At 40.4% G+C, this 25,201-nt stretch overlaps 1 protein-coding gene across 5 annotated transcripts in view; it reads left to right on the top strand.

The window, feature by feature from the left end:
- RDX (radixin) overlaps positions 1-20,893 on the top strand; it is a 100,459-nt gene extending 79,566 nt beyond the window's left edge. For all 5 annotated transcript variants that reach the window (XM_033949435.1, XM_033949433.1, XM_033949431.1 and 2 more), the window contains 4 exons: positions 6,069-6,229; positions 6,590-6,682; positions 9,440-9,682; positions 17,993-20,893. In XM_033949435.1, coding sequence (XP_033805326.1) covers positions 6,069-6,229; positions 6,590-6,682; positions 9,440-9,682; positions 17,993-18,157 — 662 coding nt within the window. In that variant the 3' untranslated portion in view covers positions 18,158-20,893. The remainder of the gene's footprint in view (positions 1-6,068; positions 6,230-6,589; positions 6,683-9,439; positions 9,683-17,992) is intronic.
- Positions 20,894-25,201: the final 4,308 nt, after the last annotated feature.

The following is a 25,201-nucleotide window of genomic DNA, read 5'->3' as shown; positions in this document are numbered from 1 at the left end:
AGCAAGGGGATTATTGAGTGCACACCTCACCTGTGGCTCCCTTCAAGTGGCCATCTTGGTTCCCACTATGTGATTTTAACATAGTGAATGACAGTAATAAAGACCTATGGTTCATCTACTGTGCCCAGTAGGGTTGCCAAGGTGGTACTTGCTGCTCAGTACAGGTTACTTTCTTCATGCTTTTGTTTGTACCTGTTGTGCAGTATAGATTACTTTTGTCCCATGCTTTTGTTGTTTTGGGGGTTGTACCTATCAAACCAAATATGGAAAGGGTACGAAAAACATATACATCCAAGCATCTTTGTGTCATTCAGAATATGAATGGGCACAGCCACTGATCCTCAAGCCTTGCATTGAAGAATGCTGGTGTAGAAGGACTGAGGTTGAGATAGACACTAAAGAATGACGCAGGATGGTTTCCCACAGTTATCTGTGGGGGTGAGGACAGGAACAAATTTTGTCACTATGTCATTGTCTTATGCTTCTGTTCCTCCAGAAAGGGAAGCAAATACTCTAGTTTCTTTTGGTACATGTGTTTTTCAATCATCTATGCTCATAAACAGAATTATGGACTACCAATTCTATTCCATTTATTTAAAATCCTTACTTCAACAACTTTAGGAGTATGAGGAATTCCTCCCTCAGGAAAAACTATTTTTTATTTTTTTTTATAATTTCTTTATTCATTTTTTCATATTACAAGTGTATCAGAAAAATTTATATGATCTTATAAATACACACTTGATTTACCTTCATGAACACTTTAAGTACAACATATCATATTTATATTCATATGTTATAATGTTCTAAATAATATGTAATTCATTTAATATGTATGACCAATATAAATAAAATAAACCCCCCCCTCCCAGTCCCTCCCTACCTATTTCAGAAAATCTAACCTAATCCTTTAAAATTTATTAATTAATTCATACATATTGTGAGATAAATAAAATAATACCCATCCACACCCCCATTTAACAAATATCTAATTATGGGAAAATGTTATTAATCATTACAAAAATCTGCTAATAGCCTCCAAATCTTCTGAAATTTACCAAAGTAGCCTCAGGACAAACTTAAAGAATTCCATCAGTTACCCAAGAACCTGTTCACTGTGAGAAAGTTCCTAGCTACAGGCATATTTGATGCCTTTGATGTTTCTTCTAGAACATCAGTAGTGGCGATTGCTATGTGCCATTTATCTTGACTCAAGAGTCTCTGATCTAGAAATGTCTGTCCAGGAACGCCTTTCAAATGTTCCTTTCAAGGGTGGCGATCTATTTGGAGACGAGATTGAAGAGGTGGCTGATAAAATTAAAATACACATAGACCCCCCATGTCAGCTTTATCTAAGCCTCGAACCTCTTTCATCATCTTCTAGAAGATACTCTGCCCCATCTAAGAACATAAGAATTGCCATACTGGGACATTCCAAAGGTCCTTCAAGGTCAGTAGCCTGTTTCCAACAGTGGTCAACCCAGTCTCAAGTACCTAGCTAAATCCTAAGTAGTAAAACAGATTTTATACTGCTTATCCTAGGAATAAGCAGTGGATTTTCCCCAAGCCATCTCAATAATGGCCTATGGACTTCTCTTTTAGGAAATTATCCAAATTATTTTAAACTCTGCTAAGCTAACTGATTTCACCACATTCTCCAGCAACAAATTCCAGAGTTTAATTACATATTATGTGAAGAAATATTTTCTCTGGTTTGTTTTAAATTTACTACTTAGTAGCTTCATAGCATGCCCCCTAATCCTAGTATTTTGGAAAGAGTAATCAAGCTATTCACATCTACCCTTTCCATTCCACTCAGTATTTTTTTAGACCTCTATCATATCACACCTGAGCTCTCTCTTCTCCAAGCAGAAGAGCCCTATCCATTTTAGCCTTTCCTCTTAGAGAAGTCATCCCATCCCTTGTATCATTTTCATCACAACTTTCTGTATCTTTTCTAATTCTGCTATATCTTTTTTTGAGATATGGCGACCAGAACTGCACACAGTATTCGAGGTGCGGCTGTACTATAGAGTGATACAAGGGCATTATAACATTTTCATCTTTGTTTTCCATTACTTTCCTGATAATTCTTAACATTCTATTTGCTTTCTTAGCCACTGATGCACATTGAGCTGAGGGTTTCAACATTTTTACTACTATAACACAAAATGTTGTTTTGGTAAGCCATCTTCATTATCCTCTAGGCCTACTGGTCAGCGTTCCTGTACAAAATAACAAAAGACACAAGTCTCAATCTCATTCTGAGTTCAAATAACAGTCATCCTTTTGACAATTCTCTCTTCTAGACAGCATTGTCAGTGTTACCCTCATCTTCCTCCCTGTCAGAGGCAGATTGCTCTATTTTCACCAATTTTGGAGTTTCTCACAACAGATCAGTGGGTGCTTCAAGTTGTTACTTAGGACTATGCCTAGATCTACTCAAAAAGCTTCCAAATCACTCATTAAAAGTCTCTTTTCAACTCCCTCTAGAAGACCCTCCACTAAGAACTCTCAGCTCTTCTCCAGCTACATGCAGTATAACCTATTCCTCTGCAAGAGAGGGGTCGGGGTTTTTACTCCAAGTATTTCTTGATACCAAAAAAGGCCAGAGGCCTTAGACTTCTTAGCCTTAAACAAATTTTTGCTGATGGAGAGGTTTTGCATTATCTCTCTGGGAACCCTTCTATCCCTGCTAGAATAAGAGATTGGCTTTTCTTTCTAGAGCTCAAAGAAGCCTACAGTCGCATATCCATCCTTCCTGCTTACAGGAAGTATCTCCATTTCCGCATTGGTCCCTAACACTTCCAGTACAAGGTCTTGCCCTTCGTACTAGCCTCTGCTCCTCATGTCTTCATGAAATGCCTCATAGTAGTTGTGGAACCCTTCACTCATGGAGGGTTTCACGTGTTTCCCTACTTAGATGATCAAGGCTACATCATTGCAAGCAGCTCAGTATGTCATAACTTCAATAGTCATCTCCTCAAATTTCTAGGGTTTGCTGTCAACTACCAAAAGTCACATCTACAGCAGCCTTAAACCTTGGAGTTCATAGGAGCACTCTTGAACACCATTCAAGGTCAGGTTTTCTACCCAAGCAGAGGATTGACAATCTCATTCACATACTGTATGTCGATCAGTCTCCACCCTCAAGTGCCCTTCCACCTGTCAGATATTACACCTGCTCGGTCACATGACATCAACAATTCATGTGACCCCATTTGTACTCCTCTTCAGAATTCTACAGTGGCCCTTATTAACACAATGGGCCCAAGCCACGGGATCCCTCTTGAGTTTGTAACCCCAGATCTATGGCACTCTTTCCAATGGAGTATGGTACAACACAATATTACCCGGCGATTCCCTTCCAGCTCCTTCCCCACCAAAATCTTCTAACCACAGATGCTTCGATGCTAGCCTGGGGATCTCCTCTAGGTGGTCTCCACACTTAGGGAGTGTGGTCTCAACATGAACAACCCCACCGTAATCAATCTTTTTCAGCTACGAGTGATAGAGAATTCTCTCAAGACATTCCAGGACCACTTCCTTCAATGGGTAGTACTTTTCCATACGGATAATCAGGTTGCCATGTTCTATTTGAACAAACAAGGAAGTATGGGATCTTACTATCTTTGTATGGAGGTAATCCAGATTTGGAATTGGGTCATTGCTTATGGGATGCTTCTCAGGGTGGTTTATTTAGCGGGGAAGCAGAATGTGTTGGCAGACAAGTTGAGCAGATTTCTTCAGCCTTGGGAATGGTCTTTCAGCACAATAGTCTTGCATCCATTTTTCTCTTGAAGGGAGGATGCTAAGCATAGATCTCTTTGCTTCCCCCCAGTGAAGTAGAAAGGTGTCCAACACAATGCAGTTGGGGGCAAAGTTCCTCTATTCATTTCCTCCAATCTCTCTTGTAGGGAAAATTCTACTCGAACTTTGCCAAGATCGGGGCACCATGATCCTCATAGCACCCCTTTGGCCACACTAGGTTTGATTTCCACACCTTCTACAGCTCTTGATTAGCAAATTGTGGGAACTGCATGGTTTCCAATATTGCTAACAGCATGAAGGGTCCTTCCTTCATCCCAACCCCCACTCGTTTGCATTAACAGCATGGTTTCTTTCACCAAACAGGTAAATGCTTTCTGCTTCTCAGCTTTAGTATCTGCTGTCATTAAAGCATCTCCGAAACCTTGCTCTCAGTGCTGTTATTGCTTCAAGTGGATACATTTTTCTTCCTGGCATGTGTTGGATTCTCTGGAGCCTGTCTCATGTCCACTTGCATCCATCAATGATTACCTTTTCTACCTCTCTAATTCTGGTCTAAAACCAATTTGGTAAGAGTTCATCTTGGTGATTTTGTTCCTGCCTGAACAACAAACTCCTTTCTCTACATCCCTTAGTAGCCCGTTTCATACAATGCCTATTCCACATAAAGCCACTTATCAAACCTCCTCCTGTCATCTGGGATCTTTAACATTATTCTCTCTACTCTTATGAAATCTCCCTTTGAACCACTTACATCTTGCTTTCTCACAAACATCTTACTTGAAAGGTAGTTCTCCTCATAGCCCTTATGTCTGCATGCTGGGTGAGTGAAATTCAAGCCCTTGTATCGGATCCTCCTTATACAAGGTTCCATCATGAACACATCCAAAATTCCTCCCTAAGGTAATTTCAGAATTCAAACTCAATCAATCCATTGGTTTGCTTGTGTTCTTTCCAAAGCCAGGTTTTCATCCTGGAGAAGCAGCCCTTCGTACCTTAGACTGCAAACGTTCTCTGCCATACTACCTGGACCATATCAAGCCACAAAGATGGCCTTTGATCTTAATAGGCTATAAAAAAAAAAGTATCCTATGTATACTCAGGCATGGGACAGCCCACAGTGTATGGGCTATGGCTACCTTAGTGGCCTAGTTTTTGCTCTGCATCTATTGAAGAAATCTGCAAAGCGGATACATGGTCCTCAGTCCATATGTTTATTTCTCACTACTGTTTGGAACACATCTCCAGAAGAGACAGTCTGTTTGGGCAAGCAGTTCTGCAAAATCTATTCTGTACTACCCTATAGGATTTCACCAGGCTCCTGTATATTCAATGTTTAACCTCTTCCAGGCACTTGATCTTGGTAACTTGGGAGTCCCACATGTAATATTATCCAGGCAGATTGGGTGTCCCACATGTGAGAATATTATGTCTGCTTGTCCTTGGAAAAAGCAAAGATACTTACCTGTAGCAGGTATTCTCTGAGGACAGCAAGCATTTATTTTCACAACATGCCCACCTCCCTTAGTTGGCTTTTTAGCTTTGTCACTGAACTGATGGTCCCATGAGCCAGTGTTGGTTGGGAAAGCAACAGCACGTGTGCAGTATGAGCACTGCCTAAAGATTTAAAGTGACAGTGAACTTGGCAGTGTCCATATCGGGTTCTTTGGATGATGTCACCTGTCATCAGAGAACATCTACTACAGTTAAGTATCTTTGCTTTATCCAAATGGTCTGACCAGTGCTTTGGTGTCTGGCTGAATGTGATTCTTGCTGATTCAGAGTATGGTAGTTTACGTATCTTGATCCTTGCACAAACATACAAAGTAGTTGCTATGGAGTGGAAATTGTGTTTAGTGAGATCTGAGACCATATTAAAAGGTGATAGTTGGACACAACACTGTGTTTTTCATTTTACACAATGACCACATTTGTACTGTGAAGCTAAATATAAAATTTGCTTTTATATATTGTAACACTTTTCCTTTGCTTTTGTGGTAGGTTTTGGATTTGGAAGATTATTTCCTTATTTATCTTCTGAGACTTTTTCCCATATAACATAATTGGTTGGTTTTTTTGCCAAAGCTCAGCCCTTGTGGGTAACATACAAAACTTCTAATAGTGATCTCAAATTGAGATTTTCATTTACCCTGCCTTCCTCCAGTTTAAACTTTTCAATTCTACTGGTTTGGGCAGTTTGGTATTATGTTGAAATGCTTATGGATATTAAAATCTTTTCTACTAAATGCAAATTATAAAAAACAATTAGTTTAATGGTATCTGCAACGTGCCTTGGACAGAACTAGAAGAACAGACTCGGAGGGCTCTAGAACTGGATCAAGAGCGAAAGCGAGCAAAGGAGGATGCAGAGCGCTTGGAAAAAGAACGTCGATCTGCAGAGGAAGCAAAAGCGGCCCTGGCAAAACAAGCAGCTGACCAGATGAAGAATCAGGAACAACTGGTAGGGAAGGTTTTTTTAAAATAGAAAAACAGGATTCTTGCAAATGCTTAAATTTTGATAGTGCTGCAGTTCTGGGAGGTGCTACTTAGGTGTATTAGCATATGTCACAGTAGGATGACACACAGGCTACCACAACCTTCCTTAGGTTCCTAGATACACTAAGAGACTGCAAAAATTTGTATCACTGTTTTTCATAGTTTGTTAATTATGGCAACATTGTAGTCTTAAGAGTATTTGAACTGTTTTCCCCCCTTTCCCAAGAGGTGAGTTGCAGAAGCAGTTTGATCTATGTATTCTGGGTAGTAGTTAATATTACGTTAAATTAATGCTTGATTTTTAAAATTCCCTTTCTATTTTTAGGCAGCAGAACTTGCTGAATTCACTGCTAAGATTGCACTGCTTGAGGAGGCCAAGAAAAAAAAGGAAGAAGAAGCTTCAGAATGGCAGCACAAAGTAATAAACTGCTTTAGCTGGTCATTTTATTACATTGAACTGGTCGTTTGAAGAGTGCATTTCCTGTGCAAACAGTTTACAATTCCTTACAGCCCTGCCATGTGTTCTGCCTGCATCCGCTTCTCATTACTGTGTATGTGAAAATCAGAGTGGGTTTGATCTAGGCCAGTGGTTCCCAAACCTGTCCTGGGGGACCCCCAGCCAGTCAGGTTTTCAAGATATCCCTAATGAATATGCATGAGAGAGATTTGCATACCTGTCACTTCCATTATATGCAAATCTCTCTCATGCATATTCATTAGGAATATCTTGAAAACCTGACTGGCTGGGGGTCCCCCAGGACAGGTTTTGGAACCACTGATCTAGGCAAAACAAAGGGTTTCTGAGGTTGTCCCAAGGGTCCCCCGCCTGAATAATCCTATTTTGAGTAATTTTGAATTTTTAGTTTTGCTCCTATGGACCATTTTTGGGCGCCAAAATGCTGCCACAGCGGCCATCTTAAATTTCCCAATTTTATTTTAAAAGCCCCCTCCTGCTTCCAATTGCCTCATTTTGGTGGAAATTTATTGTTATGGAGCCCATATCATACCAGTTTACACTGGATGATTGTCTGAGGAACGTCCTTGTTCCGCGTGCTGTAGGGCATACGAGGGGGGGAGATGTGAGCCCTGGGCTTAGCTCCCTCTGGTCACTCCAAGGATCAGGAAGGGTAGAAAGCTTGAGATTTGGGCCACAAAGCCCAGTTAGAGCCTCTAAACCGCGACTGAGAGGAGACATAGTAGACTGACAGAGTGCCTTGGAGGTTCCAGGTCAGGTCTATGACCCTGATTTTGTGTCTTTGAGGTATGCAGTTTATTGAAAGCACAGAAGATTGTTGGCTCAGTCTGTGAGCCAGCCGAGCAGTGCTCACAGGAGTTTCCTCCACAGAGCGAGGTCTTGCGGCAACCACTAGTGCTGCAGGATCCTGAGGGGTCTGATACGATTCCACTACTCTCCCATCATGCTTCCTCCTTAGAAGATTTGGGGTCTCAGTCAAGAAAAGTGTGAAATAACTTGTAGGTTTCATAGCTTCACATCATTCTCTTCTTGGTTGGGCTGAGAACATTTCAGCAGTATCTCATAGTACTGTAGGTGGGTTAGGGTAGGTAGTAAGGTTCCTGTATAGGTTTTGAGTGTCTTTTAGCAGGATTTGGTGTTATTTCGCAAAGTGTCTATCAACGGATGACCACAATTTGATGTGATGACCACAATTTGAGTATTTTATTTTTGTATGGGGAGTGGTAATGGTAGACGCCTTGTTCGTGAAATTAGATTTTTTGCTTTTCCTGCGGTTAGGGGTTGCCGATTTAAAAGATTTTTCAGCCGAAGTTTGACTTACCAAGCTGCTCTTTGGGATAAGATCTTTGGTAAGTTGATCTCCAGTTCTCAATCTTACATTAACTTCAGGAAATTATTAAAAACTCATCTCTTTACGAATGTTGTATTTCCATTTTTTCTTCTTGGATTCTTTATATAGAATTGTCATTTCCTTGCGTACGCGCAGTTCTCTTTCTTGTAAACCATGCTGAGCTGTGAGGTTGAAGCGATATATAAGATTGCTGTTACGTGTATTGCTTGGAAGGAGGTCCCTTGGGGGAGGGGTTATTTATTTTGGGAAGGGTTATGTTGGGATGGGAGGATTTTCTTGGGAGGTTGTGTTCCTGTTATTTAAAATGCTGAGCTTGCTTGTTCTTGGTTTTGTCTCCTGTTTGTTGCTTTTGTTGAGCTCAATAAAATTTATTTGACTATAAGATTGCTGTTATGTTATGGACTGTGATACCAAGATGGAGTTTTGGGGTTTATATTGAGTTTCTGACAGATCCTGTAGAGAATCCAGACTGAATTGGGGGGAGGGGGGAGGTGATTCATGGAAAGGTCATTTTATCACCCCCACATATTTTTGTGATATGATTTCATTTAGCTTTCATAAGCTTGGGAAGCACCTAGTTTTGTGCCCGATAGAGCTCTGCTTGTCAAAGGAGAAAGCAAAGTTGTTTGTGTAACAGGTGTTCTCTGTAGACGGCAGGATTAATCAGGCACACAATCTCTCCAACACTGAAATATGGAACGTACTGAAGAAACCATTACATGCAGGAAGGGCCAGTTCTGAGCTCTGGGAGAGCTGTTCATCCCAGTACCATCCATTTATATCATCTTCCTCGTGTGTTTAATAGAACACTTGTTAACAGTAACATTAGTATGATTATTTTATTTGTGTGTTTAGTACAGTGACTCTTGGTCCTAGTCCATAGCATCCATCAGCTTCTGTGATTTTCATATCTACAACAGTCTTTTGTTATGTTGAGATGCGACAATGGGATGTATTTATGGGACATCCTTGAAAAAGTCGTTAAGCGAAACTTGTCGGACAGAGTCCCCACCCGACAGCTCTAAGAGCAGATAAGTCTTTAAAATTTAAAAGGAAATAAAATAGTTAGGAGACTTAAATGTTGAATTATAAATAATTAATATAAAACAGATTTATGATGACTGTAATGTGCACTCCTGAGTAGTACAAATAATACCAGTTGGAAGTACTTGACGATCCTGCTTTAAATAATATGAAGGGTTGGAAATATGCTATTTAATGTAACACATTGAAGGATTGATGGTATATTGGAGAGTATTACTATAAATACTTTGCCTTTGGGAAATACTTGAGATATTTGCAGTATAGCATATGCAACAATGTTAAAGTTAAATCTGCCCTCTGTTTAGGCCTTCGCAGCCCAGGAAGACCTGGAAAAGACCAAAGAAGAACTGAAAACTGTCATGTCTGCACTTCCTCCCCCTCCCCCACTATCGGTTGTTACTCCAACAGACAATGATCATGATGAGCATGATGAAAACAGTGCAGAGGCCAGTGCTGAATTGTCCTCTGAAGGAGTACTGAACCATCGAAGTGAGGAAGAACGCCTGACTGAGTCACAAAAGAATGAACGTGTGAAGAAGCAACTACAGGTAATAAGATTGTATTAATGACATCGAGAGAAATGTCATATGAGAGAAATGTTTGTTTTGGTTTTTTTTTACTATAAATATGATTGAAAACACCACTCCTTTCTTTTGGCCTTCATTGCTATTAATGCTCAGTGAAGATCACCAAAAGTATTTTACCTTAACAGATGCTGTTTATACTATAAATCCCTTTAATTTGGGTGTTTATTTATACTGGGGGGAAGCACTGAATCAACCAACAAAACAAACACCGCCAGTTATCTTGTCTTATGCATTAAATTCTGAATACTATATACATCCAGTCATTCCTTGTAACATGGATAGATTTATTTTTTACTTTATAACAAACTACTTAGCAGCCATCAGAAGGGGTTTCTCATGGGAAAATTACCCAATAAGAATCATCGTTTAGGCCTCAAGCTTCTTTATCGGCTTCAATCTATCAAATCACTTTTATCATTTTTATATTTTTATATTTTTAATTTCTTAAATTTACATATTGCACTTATCTTAAATTGCTGTTTGCTATTAACTTCTTAAATATTTGCTGAACCCAATGCCAACATGCATGTTTCACTATCTGCATCAGGGCAGGGTAAATCTACAGCAAAAAAACCAGTTAAAAATAAAGATTACATGTATATCACATCTTCAATAAATCAATCTCTCAACTTTAACCTGATATGGGAGTAGATCTTTTTTAGATCAGAGGAGAAGAGGAAGGGGGACGATTCAATCGGAGAATAGGATTAGAACAACAAGACATGAGCCCAGAGAATGAGAGATCAATCTTAACATTATAGGAGGGATCACTTTGACTAACGATCAATGTGATGTATTAGAGCTGGGCTTAAATTTTGTACCAACAGTACGTTTTGATGCCTTTAAAGCTAGAATAGCGTTGTTTCAACTGATTCGGAAACGTCAACTGAAGCATTTTTTTTTGTGTGTGTGTCTAATCCATGCAGTGCTGATATCTCAATTAAAGCACCCCACTCTCATTGGTATCCGCCTGGAACAATGGATCCTATTATATAAACCTTTCAAGAACTAGTGTTAAAGAATCTTAAAGAGATGGAATCTCAACACTACAAAATAGAACATAATATCTCTAAATCACAATATGCAGCATTTATTGACCTGAGAGACAATAAAGACTGTCATCTTGAGAGCAGATAAGTGTTGTCCAATTGTAGTCCAACTAATACAGTTGTATATACAAGAAGCTGAACATCAGTTGGATGATAGATCTACATATCGGCTCCTTCCACAAAATCCAATTGAGCATTTGCAGCAAATGATCAAGGAAATAGTCATGGATGCGAGTGAAAGAGGAATGCTTACCCATAAAAAACAGGTTTTTCTGTGTCCCGCGCATCCATCCACACCAAGAATTTATGTCTTACCAAAGATCCATAAGAATGTAAATAGACCACCTGGAAGGCCATCTCTCATTTGCTACCTGAGCGGCAAGCTGTTCTTGGGCGTGGGACCGTGCTCCGCCCTCCTTTCACTGCATCGGCGCTGGGACCTTTAAAAGTCTAGCGGGAAAAATCTTCGAAAGAACTACCATCTTTCATTTGCTACCTGAGCGGCAAGCTGTTCTTGGGCATGGGAGTGTGCTCCGCCCTCCTTTCACCACGTCAGGCGCTGCAACCTTTAAAAGTCTAGCGCCTAATGGTGCACCATCAAAGGCATGCACCTTAGCGCATGCCTTTATGAAGCAACTGAGAAGAGATGGAAGTTATTCCCTATTTGAATAAGTATTGCATGTTTAATTTTAATGTATTTTAAATTTCTTGCTTATTTAAAGATCTCTATTTTTAGTTAATTTTCTCCATTATATAGTTACTTTCTAACTAGAAATGGATTCTCTTAGAAAAGGATTTTTGACTTTCCTTGTTTTATATTTGATTTATTTTAGGACTTAGGGCTAGATTCACTAAGCCCACCGATCAGGTCCCAACCACTTAGCGACCCCTTTGCAACCCGGATTCACTAACCTGCTTCTCGATCTGATCGGCGCATGCAAATGAGGGGAGGGACATCCAAAAGTAGGGAAGGCAGTGATTCACAAAAAAAAGTAAGGAACTCCGACTGGGCTGGCCGATTACAAAAGAAGTGACTAGTGAGGATCAGTCGCTCAAGTCCTTGCCGACTGTTCTACAGGCCTGAAATCACTTCACATATTGCCCTGCTCGCTGCCTCTCTGCTCTACAGCCGTGAAATCTACTTCCCCCAAAGCAACTGCGAAGCACAGAGGACACCACTACCCATGGGATACCGCCTTCTCCCGTGTATAGGGAGTAACATTGCCGGTTGATGAGCGCGGCTGGAGACAGCAGCAGCGGAAATAGCAGCCGGGAAAGGGGGGGCACGTTTGGTTCCTGGTTCCCACCAAGAGCCGCTTGTAAGAATCTGCATGTTTTAATTGCAGAGTACTTTGGTAAAGAGCCTCGTTTTTGCTGGACATCGTGTTTGGAAAACAGCTGACCACATTTGTGGGGGTGATTACTTCCAGAAATTCAAGTGCACTAGTACAAATTGCTAGGGCAGGCTCCGGATTTCAGGCGCTAACAACAAGCAATATGTGCTTATTGAACTAGGCGAGCAACTAACTGCAAATGGATAAAAAAAAAATACTTACTGAGGCAAGCGCATGCGCAGACCATCTACAAGCAAAGAAGATGGTCTGCGCATGTGTCAGGATCGCTCTTTTGCGATCCGCATGGTCAGTTGGGGGCTTTCTTCCGATCAGCCTAATTAGTATAGGACATGTTGTGAATTGGGAGCCCAGACACGGATCGGACATGGACCGGAAAGTTAAGGTGGGCTTAGTGAATCTAGCCCATTGTCCTTTAATGTACTAGCTTTTGAACCAATTCCAATTCAATATTTGTTTAACAGACACGCTAGAATTGATAGATTTTATCGCCCATTTTGTACTCTCTATGACTATTCAGAAGCCGGCCCTTTTCCAATAGAATTCCTCAATTCTACTCATCATTCCCCCAGAATCATTAGCAAAAGGGAACGTTATTTGAAAAACATGACCCTTACAGAGTTTCCAATTTCTTCAGACTACTACACTTCCTCTTGTGCATATTTAAACATACGCTCTATCAGAAACAAGGCACAATTGGTAAAAGATTGACTGGAAGAAGATCAGCTTGATATATTAAGAACATAATCAATGCCTCTGCTGGGTCAGACCTGAGGTCCATCGTGCTCAGCAGTCCGCTCACACGGCGGCCCAACAGGTTTAGGATCTGTACAGTAATCCTCTATCTATACCCCTCTATCCCCTTTTCCAGCAGGAAATTGTCCAATCCTTTCTTGAACCCCAGTACCATACTCTGCCCTATTACGCTCTCTGGAAGCGCATTCCAGGTGTCCACCACACGTTGGGTAAAGAAGAACTTCCTAGCATTCGTTTTGAATCTGTCCCCTTTCAACTTTTTTGAATGCCCTCTTGTTCTTTTATTATTTGAAAGTTTGAAGAATCTGTCCCTCTCTACTCTCTCTATGCCCTTCATGATCTTGTAAGTCTCTATCATATCCCCTCTAAGTCTCCTCTTCTCTAGGGAAAAGAGACCAGTTTCTCCAATCTCTCAGCGTATGAAAGGTTTTCCATCCCCTTTATCAGACGCTTCGCTCTCCTCTGAACCCTCTCAAGTAACGCCATGTCCTTCTTAAGGTACGGTGACCAATATTGGATGCAGTACTCCAGATGCGGACGCACCATCGCCCGATACAATGGCAGGATAACTTCTTTCGTTCTGGTTGTAATACCCTTCTTGATTATGCCTAGCATTCTGTTTGCCTTCTTAGCGGCCGCTGTGCACTGTGCCGTCGGTTTCATTGTCATGTCCACCATTACCCCCAAGTCCCTTTCTTGGGTACTCTCATTTAATAACATCCCTCCCATCGTATAGTTGTACCTTGGGTTTCTGTTTCCCACATGTAATACTTTACATTTCTCAATGTTGAACTTCATCTGCCATCTCGTCGCCCATTCCCCTAGTTTGTTCAAGTCCCTTTGCAATTCTTCGCAGTCCTCTTTAGTCCAAGCTCCACTAAATAGTTTGGTGTCGTCTGCAAATTTTATTATTTCGCACTTCATCCCTGTTTCTAGATCATTTATGAATATATTAAATAGCAGTGGCCTGAGCACCGAGCCCTGCGGGACCCCACTCGTGACCCTCCTCCAGTCCGAGTAGTGGCCCTTCACTCCTACCCTCTGTTTCCTACCCGCCAACCAGTTTCTGATCAATCTATGTATGTCTCCTTCCATGCCATGGTTCTTCAGTTTCCGGAGTAGGCGTTCATGGGGCACCTTGTCAAAGGCTTTTTGGAAATCTAGATATATGATGTCTATGGGGTCTCCTTTGTCCATCCGTTTGTTAATTCCTTCGAAGAAGTGTAATAAGTTCGTTAGGCATGATCTCCCCTTGCAGAAACCATGTTGGCTGGTTATCAGAAGTTCGTTTCTTTCAAAATGTTCATTGATGTTTTCTTTTATCAGTGCTTCCGCCATTTTCCCCGGAACCGAGATCAGACTCGCCGGTCTGTAGTTTCCCGGGTCACCTCTTGATCCCTTTTTAAAGATGGGCGTAACATTGGCTATCTTCCAGTCCTCCGGGATCATGCCTGTTTTCAGGGATAGATTGCAAATTTGCTGCAGTAGTTCCGCTATCTCCTCCTTTAATTCCTTCAGAACCCTTGGATGGATTCCGTCCAGAACCGGGGATTCGACAGTTTTTAGTTTTTCTATCTGCCTGCATACATCTTCAAGGCTCACTTCCATGGATGTTAATTTTTCTGCTTGATTTCCATTGAAGAATTACATAAGAACATAAGAATTGCCACTGCTGAGTCAGACCAGTGGTCCATCATGCCCAACAGTCCGCTTACGCAGCGGCCCTCTGGTCTAAGACCAGCACTCTAACTGAGACTAGCCCTACTAGCGCACGTTCTTGCTCAGGTTCCGGTATGTTGGACGTGTCTTCATTTGTGAATACAGACTGAAACCTGGGTAATTTCAGATAATCATATAATCATTAATGACATTTTACCTAATGGTTATAAAATTGTCCCGTTATCCAGAAACTCAAAAAGAGGTGGGGGGATTGCAATAATTTAAGAGACTATTTTGAATTTCAGATTATAGATATGAAGTCCACTGAAGATTTAGAAATCTTTTCTTGTAATTGGTCAAAACAAGATCTTACAGATAATTTGATCAATACTTAGTTTTACACCACTATCTCCTTTTCTCTTTAATCTCTATATAGGCATCATTGGGAATAGAACTATCAAAGTTGAAACTACAACTGTACAGCTATGCAGATGATATTACTATCATTGTTCCTGTTATCTCACTGTCTCTTGAAACAAAATATTATGTGATCTCGTAGAACAATGGGCCAAGGACTTTAAATTAAAATTAAACTCAGAAAACAAGTTTTTTTTGGCCAGTTCATCCAATAAAATCAAGGAGACTTCTTTAAAACTGAATGGGAGGGATTATCCTATTAATACCACCCAAAAAATTTTAGGAGTCAATTTAGACCAATATTTAACCTTTGATGTCCACACCGATATCTTGGTTAAAAAATGTTTTTTCATTTTATGGAAACTACGTACTCTAAAATCATATTTTGACTTTGCATCTTTCAGATTATTAATGCAGTCTTTGATTTTGAGCACCTTGGATTACTGTAATACCATCTATCTGGGATCTTATAAGAAAACCATCAAAATATAGCTATATGTCTAATATTTGGTTTGAAAAAGTCTGAACATATCGCACTGTATTATAAAAAAATTGCATTGGTTATCGGTGGAGGCTAGAATTGTTTTCAAATTCGCCTGTTTGTTATAAAACATTACTAGGTTTTGCACCTACCTATCTTTTAAATCATTTTGTTCTACCAGTGACCGCTCGCCGTACATGTAGAACTCTTCTGTTCTCATTTCCAACTTTGAAAGGATGCATATCTAAAAGATTTCTTGACAAAACTATCTTTCCAAGCTGATAAATGGAACAAGATTTTAAATGTTCTGATTTTGAACTCACTCTCATATAAACATTTAAACAATCTTTAAAAACTTATTTATTTAATAAATTTGTTTAACTATTTTGATGATATAATTTTTATATAAAATGTTGATGTACTTTTGCTGCGATTTCGCAGCTTTTCTTGATGTGAACCGCTCTGAACTGCAAGGTACTGTAGAATACAAAAATAAAGTTATTATTAATATCTATGTGTAATTCTGTTTTGGAAATATTGGTTCAATTTATAGATTTTTATTTTTTTTTATACATCCTCATCTTAAGCTTATGAAATCTTATTTGCAAGATACAACGTATTTATTATAAACTAGTCTTTAAGCCTGTTACATTAACGGGTGCTAGAATAGATGTGTCTGTCTGTCTGTGTTTCTTTATCTCTCTCTCTCCTTGGCCGCTGTCTGTATCCTTCTGTCTCCCCCCCCCGAGCAAAGCTGTCTGCCCCCAGCACACACCTCCCCCCCCCAAAGCAGCCCCCTTTCCCTCTCCCTAACTGTCTCTCCATGGCCCTCTTCTGTCTTCCCCCCAGAGCAAAGCTGTCTGTCCCCATCACACCTCCCCCCAAAGCAGCCCCCTTTCCCTCTCCCTGTCTCTCCAGGGCCCCTTCTGTCTTCCCCCCCAGAGCAAAGCTGTCTGTCCCCAGCACACCTCCCCTCCAAAGCTGCCCCCTTTCCCTCTCCCTATCCATGGCCCCTTCTGTCTCCCCCCAGTACACCCCTCCCCTTTCCCTTTCCCTCTCCCCTTGGCTCCCGGTATTGATCCCCTTCTTACCCTCCCTCCATCCCGGCGTCTTCTGGCCTGCTCCTCTTCAAAGCAGCCTGCGATCGTGGTGGCCGGCTTTAGCGAACCTAGCAGGCCACTCTCCAACTCGGTAGCACGTTCCCTCTGACGTGATCCCGTGCGTCAGAGGGAGTGTGCTACTGAGGTTGGAGAGCGGCCTGCGAGGTTCTTTAAAGCCAGCCACGATCACAGGCTACTCTGAAGAGGAGGATCGGCGGCGGCAGCGGCGGCGAGTGAGGGCGGGAGGTGACGCGGGCAGGGAGAGAGCAGTCACGTGAGTGAGGGCAGGCGGCGAGGGCGGGCGATGACGCGCCGAGGACGCGGGCAGGAAGAGAGCACAGTCGCGTGCCTTCAGCCACCGCACACGCCTCCAGCCCCTGCAAGTGCCGTGAGGTGTCAAATAGAATACTGCCACAGAAGCACACTTCACGGTGCCAGGAATCATGAATTTTCAAGAGCGCATGCACGCTCTAGGGTTTTATTATTATAGATGATCTAAGAGTTAGTTCTTCCTGATGAGGTAATTCTAGTATCATTAGATATTGTTTCTCTATATATGAAAATTCCCCAGCGTTGGATGTAATAGAATCTGTTTTAAAGGACAAACCTGAACCTCAGCGCATTTCTACATCATTTTTGATGGAACTAACATCTTTAGTTATTACAAAGAATTATTTCTTGACTGAGTTCAAAAAAGGCTTTCCCATCTCCCTCACAAATTTATAAGCCAAAAAAGGTATATGATCTCCTCTTGAGATGATTATTTGAATAAATACACATATTAAGAAGGAATAGGATGTGTAAGTTTTTTATTAAGGTTTCCAAATCCAATTTCACTATTACTAATCATTTTTGTAGTGCTACCAGACATACGCAGTGCTGTACACCAAAAACATGAAAGAGATGATCCCTGCTTGAAAGAACTTACAATCTAGTTAAGACAGACAAACTAGATAATTTCTATACATCATTGAAATGGAAGTTCTTTAGGTCTCTCTTAAACATCTCAGGCTAAGTTCTCTTTCTTTTTAAAAGAGAACCCAAAACATAAGCTTAGTGAAGGTTAAAATATAGAGCCACAGGGTCATCTCAAAACTGTCTGTGCTAGCACTGTTTTGAATGTGCATAAAGAGGAGAAGGGAAAGAGATAAAGAGACTAGGACACAGTGGTATTGTTGTCCCTGGACATAGAGGTCTTTAAGTTGGTATTGGGACATTCAGGAGAGACAATGTCAAACAGGCAGACTGAGATTTAAATGGATTTTGGGTGAAAGCTCTGGTGTGGAATTTTAGAACTGGGCCTCACCAGCAAAATATTTGGTTGTTTTGTTTTAGTTAATGTCTGGGGAAAGAATTTTAGTACTAAAGTAGAATGCACTGCTGTGTATGTTAACATGTACTTCAGAGACTAGATAACTAATTGAAATGAATTAAACAGTATTTTTTTTTTTCAACAGGCCCTAAGTTCAGAGCTAGCCCAAGCTAGAGATGAATCTAAGAAAACACAAAATGATGTTCTTCATGCTGAGAACGTGAAAGCAGGCCGTGACAAGTACAAGACTCTGCGGCAGATCCGACAAGGCAATACAAAACAGCGTATTGATGAGTTTGAAGCAATGTGAGAAGCTTGTTCATCTTCATGTTCTTCATAAAGCTGAACCACCAACAGAGAAAAAGCAAGCCTTTGCAGAATGAAAGGCTTGCATTCCCACCTTGCCAAAGCACTTGTACCAGTTTGACTGTGGTGATTTGAAAAGACAAATTAAAAAAATGGAAAAAAAAGTGATTTACAAAAGGCAATGGGATATCAACCTTGTTTCATGTTCACAATCTCATATTGGTCTTTTGTGTATGTGGTTTTGGATTATGTCTTAGACTGACATGAATAGTTATGGCTCACATGCACAGGAAATAACAATTTCTCAGAACTGGAGGATTTAATTAATATTTTTTTCAAACTGAAGTTGTCTCCAGAGAATTTTGATGTAATATTTTGCCTTAGATACAGATCTAGAAGTCTGACCCCCCCAAAAATAAAAAATAAATGTTTCTTTAAAGCAGAGGTGTTTGTTTTGTGACCTGTCATTGTTGATGGTTTTCTTTGCTTACCTATTCACAAAGGTCTAGTTAGCAGCTAGCTGTTTCACCACTGTGATTGGTGGAACACTATCTGTAAACTTTAAAACTTTTATGGAGAAATGTGGAAGTTTATATCATTGGTGGGAAAGGATTTGAAACAGTTACACACCTATTTCAGTTCTTTTGAATTCTGGACCTTTCTGGCAAGGGAGCATATGAAAACATCAGTCCCAGGGAGGGGACAGTATGCTACCTCAATATTGTACACATGATGACTGGTCTTTCAAACACCTGACACACTGCTTAGTACTTAGGTTTTACTACACATTGATACAATACCTTAGAAATTGGAGTACTTAATACTTTCTTTCTTTAACATGTTTTATATTACACAGTCTAACTGCCTTTTATTGAGTTAAATTGTAATGAGTATGATATATGTATATGTGTGTATGGATTTCTAGATAGATATCTGCATAGAGATATGTACAGATCTCTTTGTGTACCTATATATATAGATAAACCCTCATCCATAGTTGTTATTATTATTGATATGCCTTTTTTGTTTGAAGGGTGTTAAATGTATAAATGATGTGTATGCCAGATGTTTCCATAATTTAGCGCACAGAATGGTTGTAGCTTCATTTTTCAGTGAAGTTCAATGCAGTGTGATTCTATCAATAGTGTTAAACTCTTGAGTTTGTTTGAAAGAAAGCTCCACTTTAATCATGACAGTATTTTAGAAGCTCACATAATGAGTCATGATATACTTGTTTCAGATTTTAGGTTCTTTAATCTGCCTCCTTAGAATTGTGCACTTTGGTACTGGATCTTGTACACAATTGATCTTGTGGACCGCAAAGGATATGATGTGGTCATTGAGATTCTGATCATAGTTAGCCCCAAAAGAATGGGTTTTCTGGTTTCCAAATTTCCAAAATGACCCTTTTATATAAAGCTACAATAAGCTATTCTACTGGTTTATAGCACAGATCTTTTTTAAGCGCTGTGTGGTACGTGGAGTTTTTTCTTTGAACCTCTGAGAAAAGGAAATTGACCCAAAGTAAATTTAGGGATCAAATAATACATAAGAGAAACTTTATTTAGATTTGCTATACTGCTTCACTCAACAAGAGGAGCCAAGTGGCTTACAGGCTAAAATAAAGAGTTAAGAAAAGGAACTACAGTTTGAATTGACAGGACAGTGAACCATTCATACAAAGAAAAGCTAGAAGGTGTGAAAAATTTCACAAACTGACTTTTGTGATTAACCTAACCTTGAATGTCTCCTAATTCTTTAATAGTCCTTGTTTAGAAGGGAAAAAAAAAACTTACTTTCTCTGAGGATGGTTCAGCTACCTTCTGTTTGGTATTATGCAGTCATACAAGTTGTTTGTTATTAAAATTGCCATTTAATTATTTTTCATACATAGTAGATTCAAGTTACTTCTGATAGTTCTTACACTATTTGATTTTATATTGATTTGAAAGACACACATGGTCATACATTTATGAAAAGATTTAAGTTAGTTAAAATATTAATCTTGTTAGCCTTAAAAATACTGGTGTACGCAGGCCTCAAACTGTGGAATTTTGTTTGTGTTTGCAGTACATCAGGAGAACAGATGGTTTTAGGCATTGAAACATAAGCATTGCTTTTTCCTCAGTGTTAGAACAATTTGCCATAGCAGATGAGATACTGTGCTTCCAGTGTGAGTATAGGCTATTCCTAAAATGGATGCCACCAGCATTGATACATGTATTTTTGTGCTGGAAAACACGTTAATTTTTTTTTTTTTTTTTTTTTGCTGTTCATATATAGAGAGAGATTAGATTTCAGATGGATCTAGTCCATTTGTTATAAAGTGTAAAATTTATCTTTCTTAAGTCAGAATGACCATTTTATAGCATATTTTCATAGTTGCAGTTATGTCTGTAACTGCCATTGTAAGCAGTAGGGAGTACTTATAAGTGCAGATACATTAAGGAAACATTTATCCCCCCCCCTCCTTTTTATAAAGTCACATTAGGCTTTCTTATCCCTGGTTACAACAGTAAAAGTTCTGATGCTCATAGAATTTCTATGAGCATCTGAGCTAATACTGCCGCAGAGAGGCACTAAAAAAGCTTAATGCGGCTTCATAAAAGAGGACCTTAATTAGGATTTTGTTAAAGTAATTTTTAACATGTGTGTTTTCCCAACTTATCATGTTTTGTGATGATAAAATTACAGCAACTATTTTTTATGTCATTTGTTAACAATAAAAGATTACAATTCATTCATTTGAGAATCATCATTTTCATCCATGCTTTGAGGTTTTTCTTTTTTAATTCAGTACACTGTTTGGAAAAGTAAAAACTACTTATTGATCACTTATGCAAACCTTAGAGCAGTGTATCTCAAACTGTGTGCTGAGGCTCCTGAGATTCCAAGTGTGCTGCGGCACACTGAGGAGGAAGAGAGGTGCCTGCCAGCTGCCTTCCCTAAGCGGTACAGTGCCACTGCTTCCTGATTCGCCGAAGGCCTGCATGTTTCCCCCTTCTCTCTAGCGTCCTCCGGCTTCCCCCCTGGCCTTCTGGTCTCACCTTTAAAGCTAATTACAATAGCCTGCAGAGGATCACTGGTAGGTAAAATTGAAAATAAAATCATATAGTGATTGAAATGTGTCAGTTTAGATAATTTATATCTGCTGTGTATATATATGAAAAATGAATGGGAAAATTTGCATTACGATTAGTAAAGGGGATGGGATCTGGGGCAGAGCTTGGGTGGGCCTAGGGAGGTCTGTGGTTGGGGTACTCAGTTGATATGTTAGACTTAGGAGGTACTTAGCTTGAAGTAGTTGAGAAACGCTGCTTTAGGCAATCAGCTAGCACCAGTGCCTTTCCTCTCTGGCCCTCTTCCCTGCTGGCACCCCCTACTGGCATCTCAGGGCCCATCTGGAGGGCCTCTGCATATGCGCGGATGTCAACGTGATGTCACACATATGCATGATGTCATCACGGCAACATCCGCGCACTTCTGGGTGCCTTAAGCTGTGGCCACTACCTTTAGTGTGCCCCGGCTTGAGAAAGTTTGAGAGAGAATGCCTTAGAGGATTAACTCTCATGGAAATATTATTCTTGATGTAACAAGTCTTTCTTGATCTGGTGGTAATCTAACAATTTTTATCCCTGAAGCTCATTAAGCAAGGTTTCTAGAAGATAGGCACAGTAAAACCTTGGATTGCAAGTAACTTGGTTTGCAAGACAAGCAAAACATTTTATTAAATTTTAACTTGATATACAAGCAAGGTCTTGCAAGACAAGTACATACTGTATACACGTGTCACGTTATCACAACTGAGCCGATGATTCTTCTGTCTCTGACACTAAAAGAATGTAGTAACTGTTTTAAACAAGCAAAGTCTTGCAGTACGAGTACATACAGTATACACGCATCACAACTGAGCTGATGGTTCTTCTCTCTCTGATGATGCGGGAATGTAGTGACTATTCTAAATGAGCGAGGTCTTGCAATACAAGTACGTATAGTATTTTGTATTAAAGTTTTTGGGCTGTGGAACGAATCGTCTGAGTTTCCATTTCTTATGGGGAAATTTGCTTTGATATATGACTGTTTTGGATTACAAGCATGTTTTCAGCAAACTACAGACCAGTGAGTCTAACATCGATAGTGAGCAAACTAATGGAAACTCTAATCAAACACCAATTAGATAAGATCCTGGATGAGGAGAATCTACGGGATCCCCGACAACATGGATTTACTAAGGGGAGATCCTGCCAATCCAACCTGATCAGCTTCTTTGACTGGGTAACGGGAAAGCTGGATATAGGGGAGTCCCTGGACATCGTGTACCTGGACTTTAGCAAAGCATTCGATAGCGTACCACACCGCAGGTTACTGAGCAAGATGAGTTCTATAGGATTAGGTAACACATTGACGAAATGGGTTGGGAGCTGGCTTGGAGGTAGGCTCCAAAGGGTGGTGGTGAACGGCACCCCCTCCGAAATGACGGAGGTGATTAGTGGAGTACCACAGGGCTCAGTCTTGGGCCCAATCCTATTCAACATCTTTATAAGAGACTTGGCAGAAGGGCTTCGAGGTAAAATAACATTATTCACCGATGACGCCAAACTGAGTAATGTAGTGGGCAAATGCACAACAGACGAAGATTCAGTGCCCGACAACATGATGCACGACCTACTCCTACTGGAGCGATGGTCTAGGACATGGCAACTCAACTTCAATGCCAAAAAATGCAAAGTTATGCACCTGGGCAGCCAGAATCCATGCAAGTCTTATACCCTTAATGGCGAGATCCTAGCAAAAACGGTAGCAGAACGAGACTTGGGGGTAATCGTCAGTGAGGACATGAAGTCTGTCAATCAAGTGGAGCAGGCTTCGTCCAAGGCAAGACAAATCATGGGCTGCATACGAAGGGGTTTCGTCAGTCGTAAGGCGGAAGTCATTATGCCATTGTATAGATCCATGGTGAGGCCCCACCTGGAATACTGTGTGCAATTCTGGAGGCCGCATTATCGCAAGGATGTGCTGAGACTGGAGTCGGTGCAAAGAATGGCCACCCGGATGGTCTCGGGACTCAAGGATCTACCATACGAAAAACGGCTTGACAAATTACAGCTATACTCGCTCGAGGAGCGCAGAGAGAGGGGGGACATGATCGAGACGTTCAAGTATCTTACGGGCCGCATCGAGGCGGAGGAAGATATCTTCTTTTTCAAGGGTCCCACGACAACAAGAGGGCATCCGTTGAAAATCAGGGGCGGGAAACTACGAGGTGACACCAGGAAATTCTTTTTCACTGAAAGAGTGGTTGATCGCTGGAATAGTCTTCCACTACAGGTGATTGAGGCCAGCAGCGTGCCTGATTTTAAGGCCAAATGGGATCGGCACATGGGATCTATTCACAGGGCAAAGGTAGGGGAGGGACATTAAGGTGGGCAGACTAGATGGGCCGTGGGCCCTTATCTGCCGTCTATTTCTATGTTTCTATGTTTCTATGCTCGTAAACCAAGGTTTTACTGTATTTGATATTTTTCTATTCCTTGTTACCAGGGTCATTACTTTTCACTGCCTTTTTAAATTTGATGTAGGAGTTAGACACTTTGACATAACTTTTCAAGTGGAAGGTAGATTACATTATGCATCTGTTTGATATTCCTGTTTAAGAAATTTCAAGGTGGGTTACTCCAGTATGAAACGGTATAACAGAAAAAGTCATATTATACACTAAGCAGGGCTGCCCACGTCCAGTCCTCGAGAGCTACTGGCAGGCCAGGTTTTCTGGCTATCCACAATGAACATGCATGAGGGAGATTTGCATACCAAGAAGGCAGTGCAGGCAAATCTCTCTCATGCATATTCATTGTGGATAGCCAGAAAACCTGGCCTGCCAGTAGATCTCGAGGACCGGATTTGGGCATCAGAGCCAGTTTTGGGTATTCAAAACTTTAAGATTCAAGAATTCAAAGACATCTTTGGTAGTTTAATAGTTGAGAAAATCAGTTTTGTCATTGCAAAAAATAGTGTCTTTAGTAGGCCGTGTAAATAACACAGAGCAAACACTTCCTCTCATCTTATCCCAATGACAGCTTATTCCAGGTGGACCCAGAAAGGCTAAGTATAGTATATTAAAGTATATTAGTAAAAAAAAGTATCCGTAAGGAGTACATGAAAGAAATTTGGAACATGATTCATGGACTGAGCAGTAAAACAAGTGGATGGAGCTACTGCAGAGTTTTTCTAGGCTAAAATAACATTGAAGCAGTTGCATATAAAATTTCTTTATTAAAATAAACAGGTGAGTAGATCACTGTGCTTTAAACAAAGTATAACCCAGTGATTTTTCACATTGTCATATACCCTCCCTTTTACAAAACTGCGCTGCTCCAATGCTCATAGGAACTCTATCTGAGCGTTCAGTGTGTTGGCTGCTGCTCAAAATCTCTTGTACGGTTCTGCTCTGTGTGTGTCAGATATATGCACACTCTTGCAGGTATTAGCAAACACTTTGCTTTGATAGAGCCTTTTCTAAAATACTGTTGGAATTGAGCAGGTCCTGACCTGGCTGTCTCAATTCTGATCTCTACATTCCTGGCCTTCACCTTTGAAACACCATGGAGCTGGATATATTTTGAAAATGGTTAAAACAATGTCCTCAAACACATTAGAAGGCAAAATAGCAATAGTACATAATTGGCAACACAGAGGCAGGGAAGAATTAGCTCAGCTAGCCGCTGAATACTTCCAGTTTCACTGGGTAAAATTCAAACTACAGTTGTCAATTGAAGAAAAGTTTGGGAAAACAGTTGGCTGAAGTATTGGAAATGAAAATGAGAAATGTAACCCTCAGAGAACTTGCTCAAATGTATAAAAAGGTGCCATTTGATGATGGCCAAGAAAAATAGGAACCTTAAAATAACTGATTAGTACGAATTCCAGAAACATAAGACACAAAGGTATTTTTGAATAGTAGCAACTTGGGTACCAAAATTAATGGTCTTATTTCAAGCAAAAATCTAAGCTGCCTGGGAGGCAAGAGAGTTACCACTGACCGGTCTTA

Source organism: Geotrypetes seraphini, chromosome 6 (genome assembly GCF_902459505.1).
Source record: "Geotrypetes seraphini chromosome 6, aGeoSer1.1, whole genome shotgun sequence".
NCBI lineage: Eukaryota > Metazoa > Chordata > Amphibia > Gymnophiona > Dermophiidae > Geotrypetes > Geotrypetes seraphini.
The sequence above is the reverse complement of the archived record's forward strand: the minus strand, read 5'-3'. Positions and strand labels throughout refer to the sequence as shown.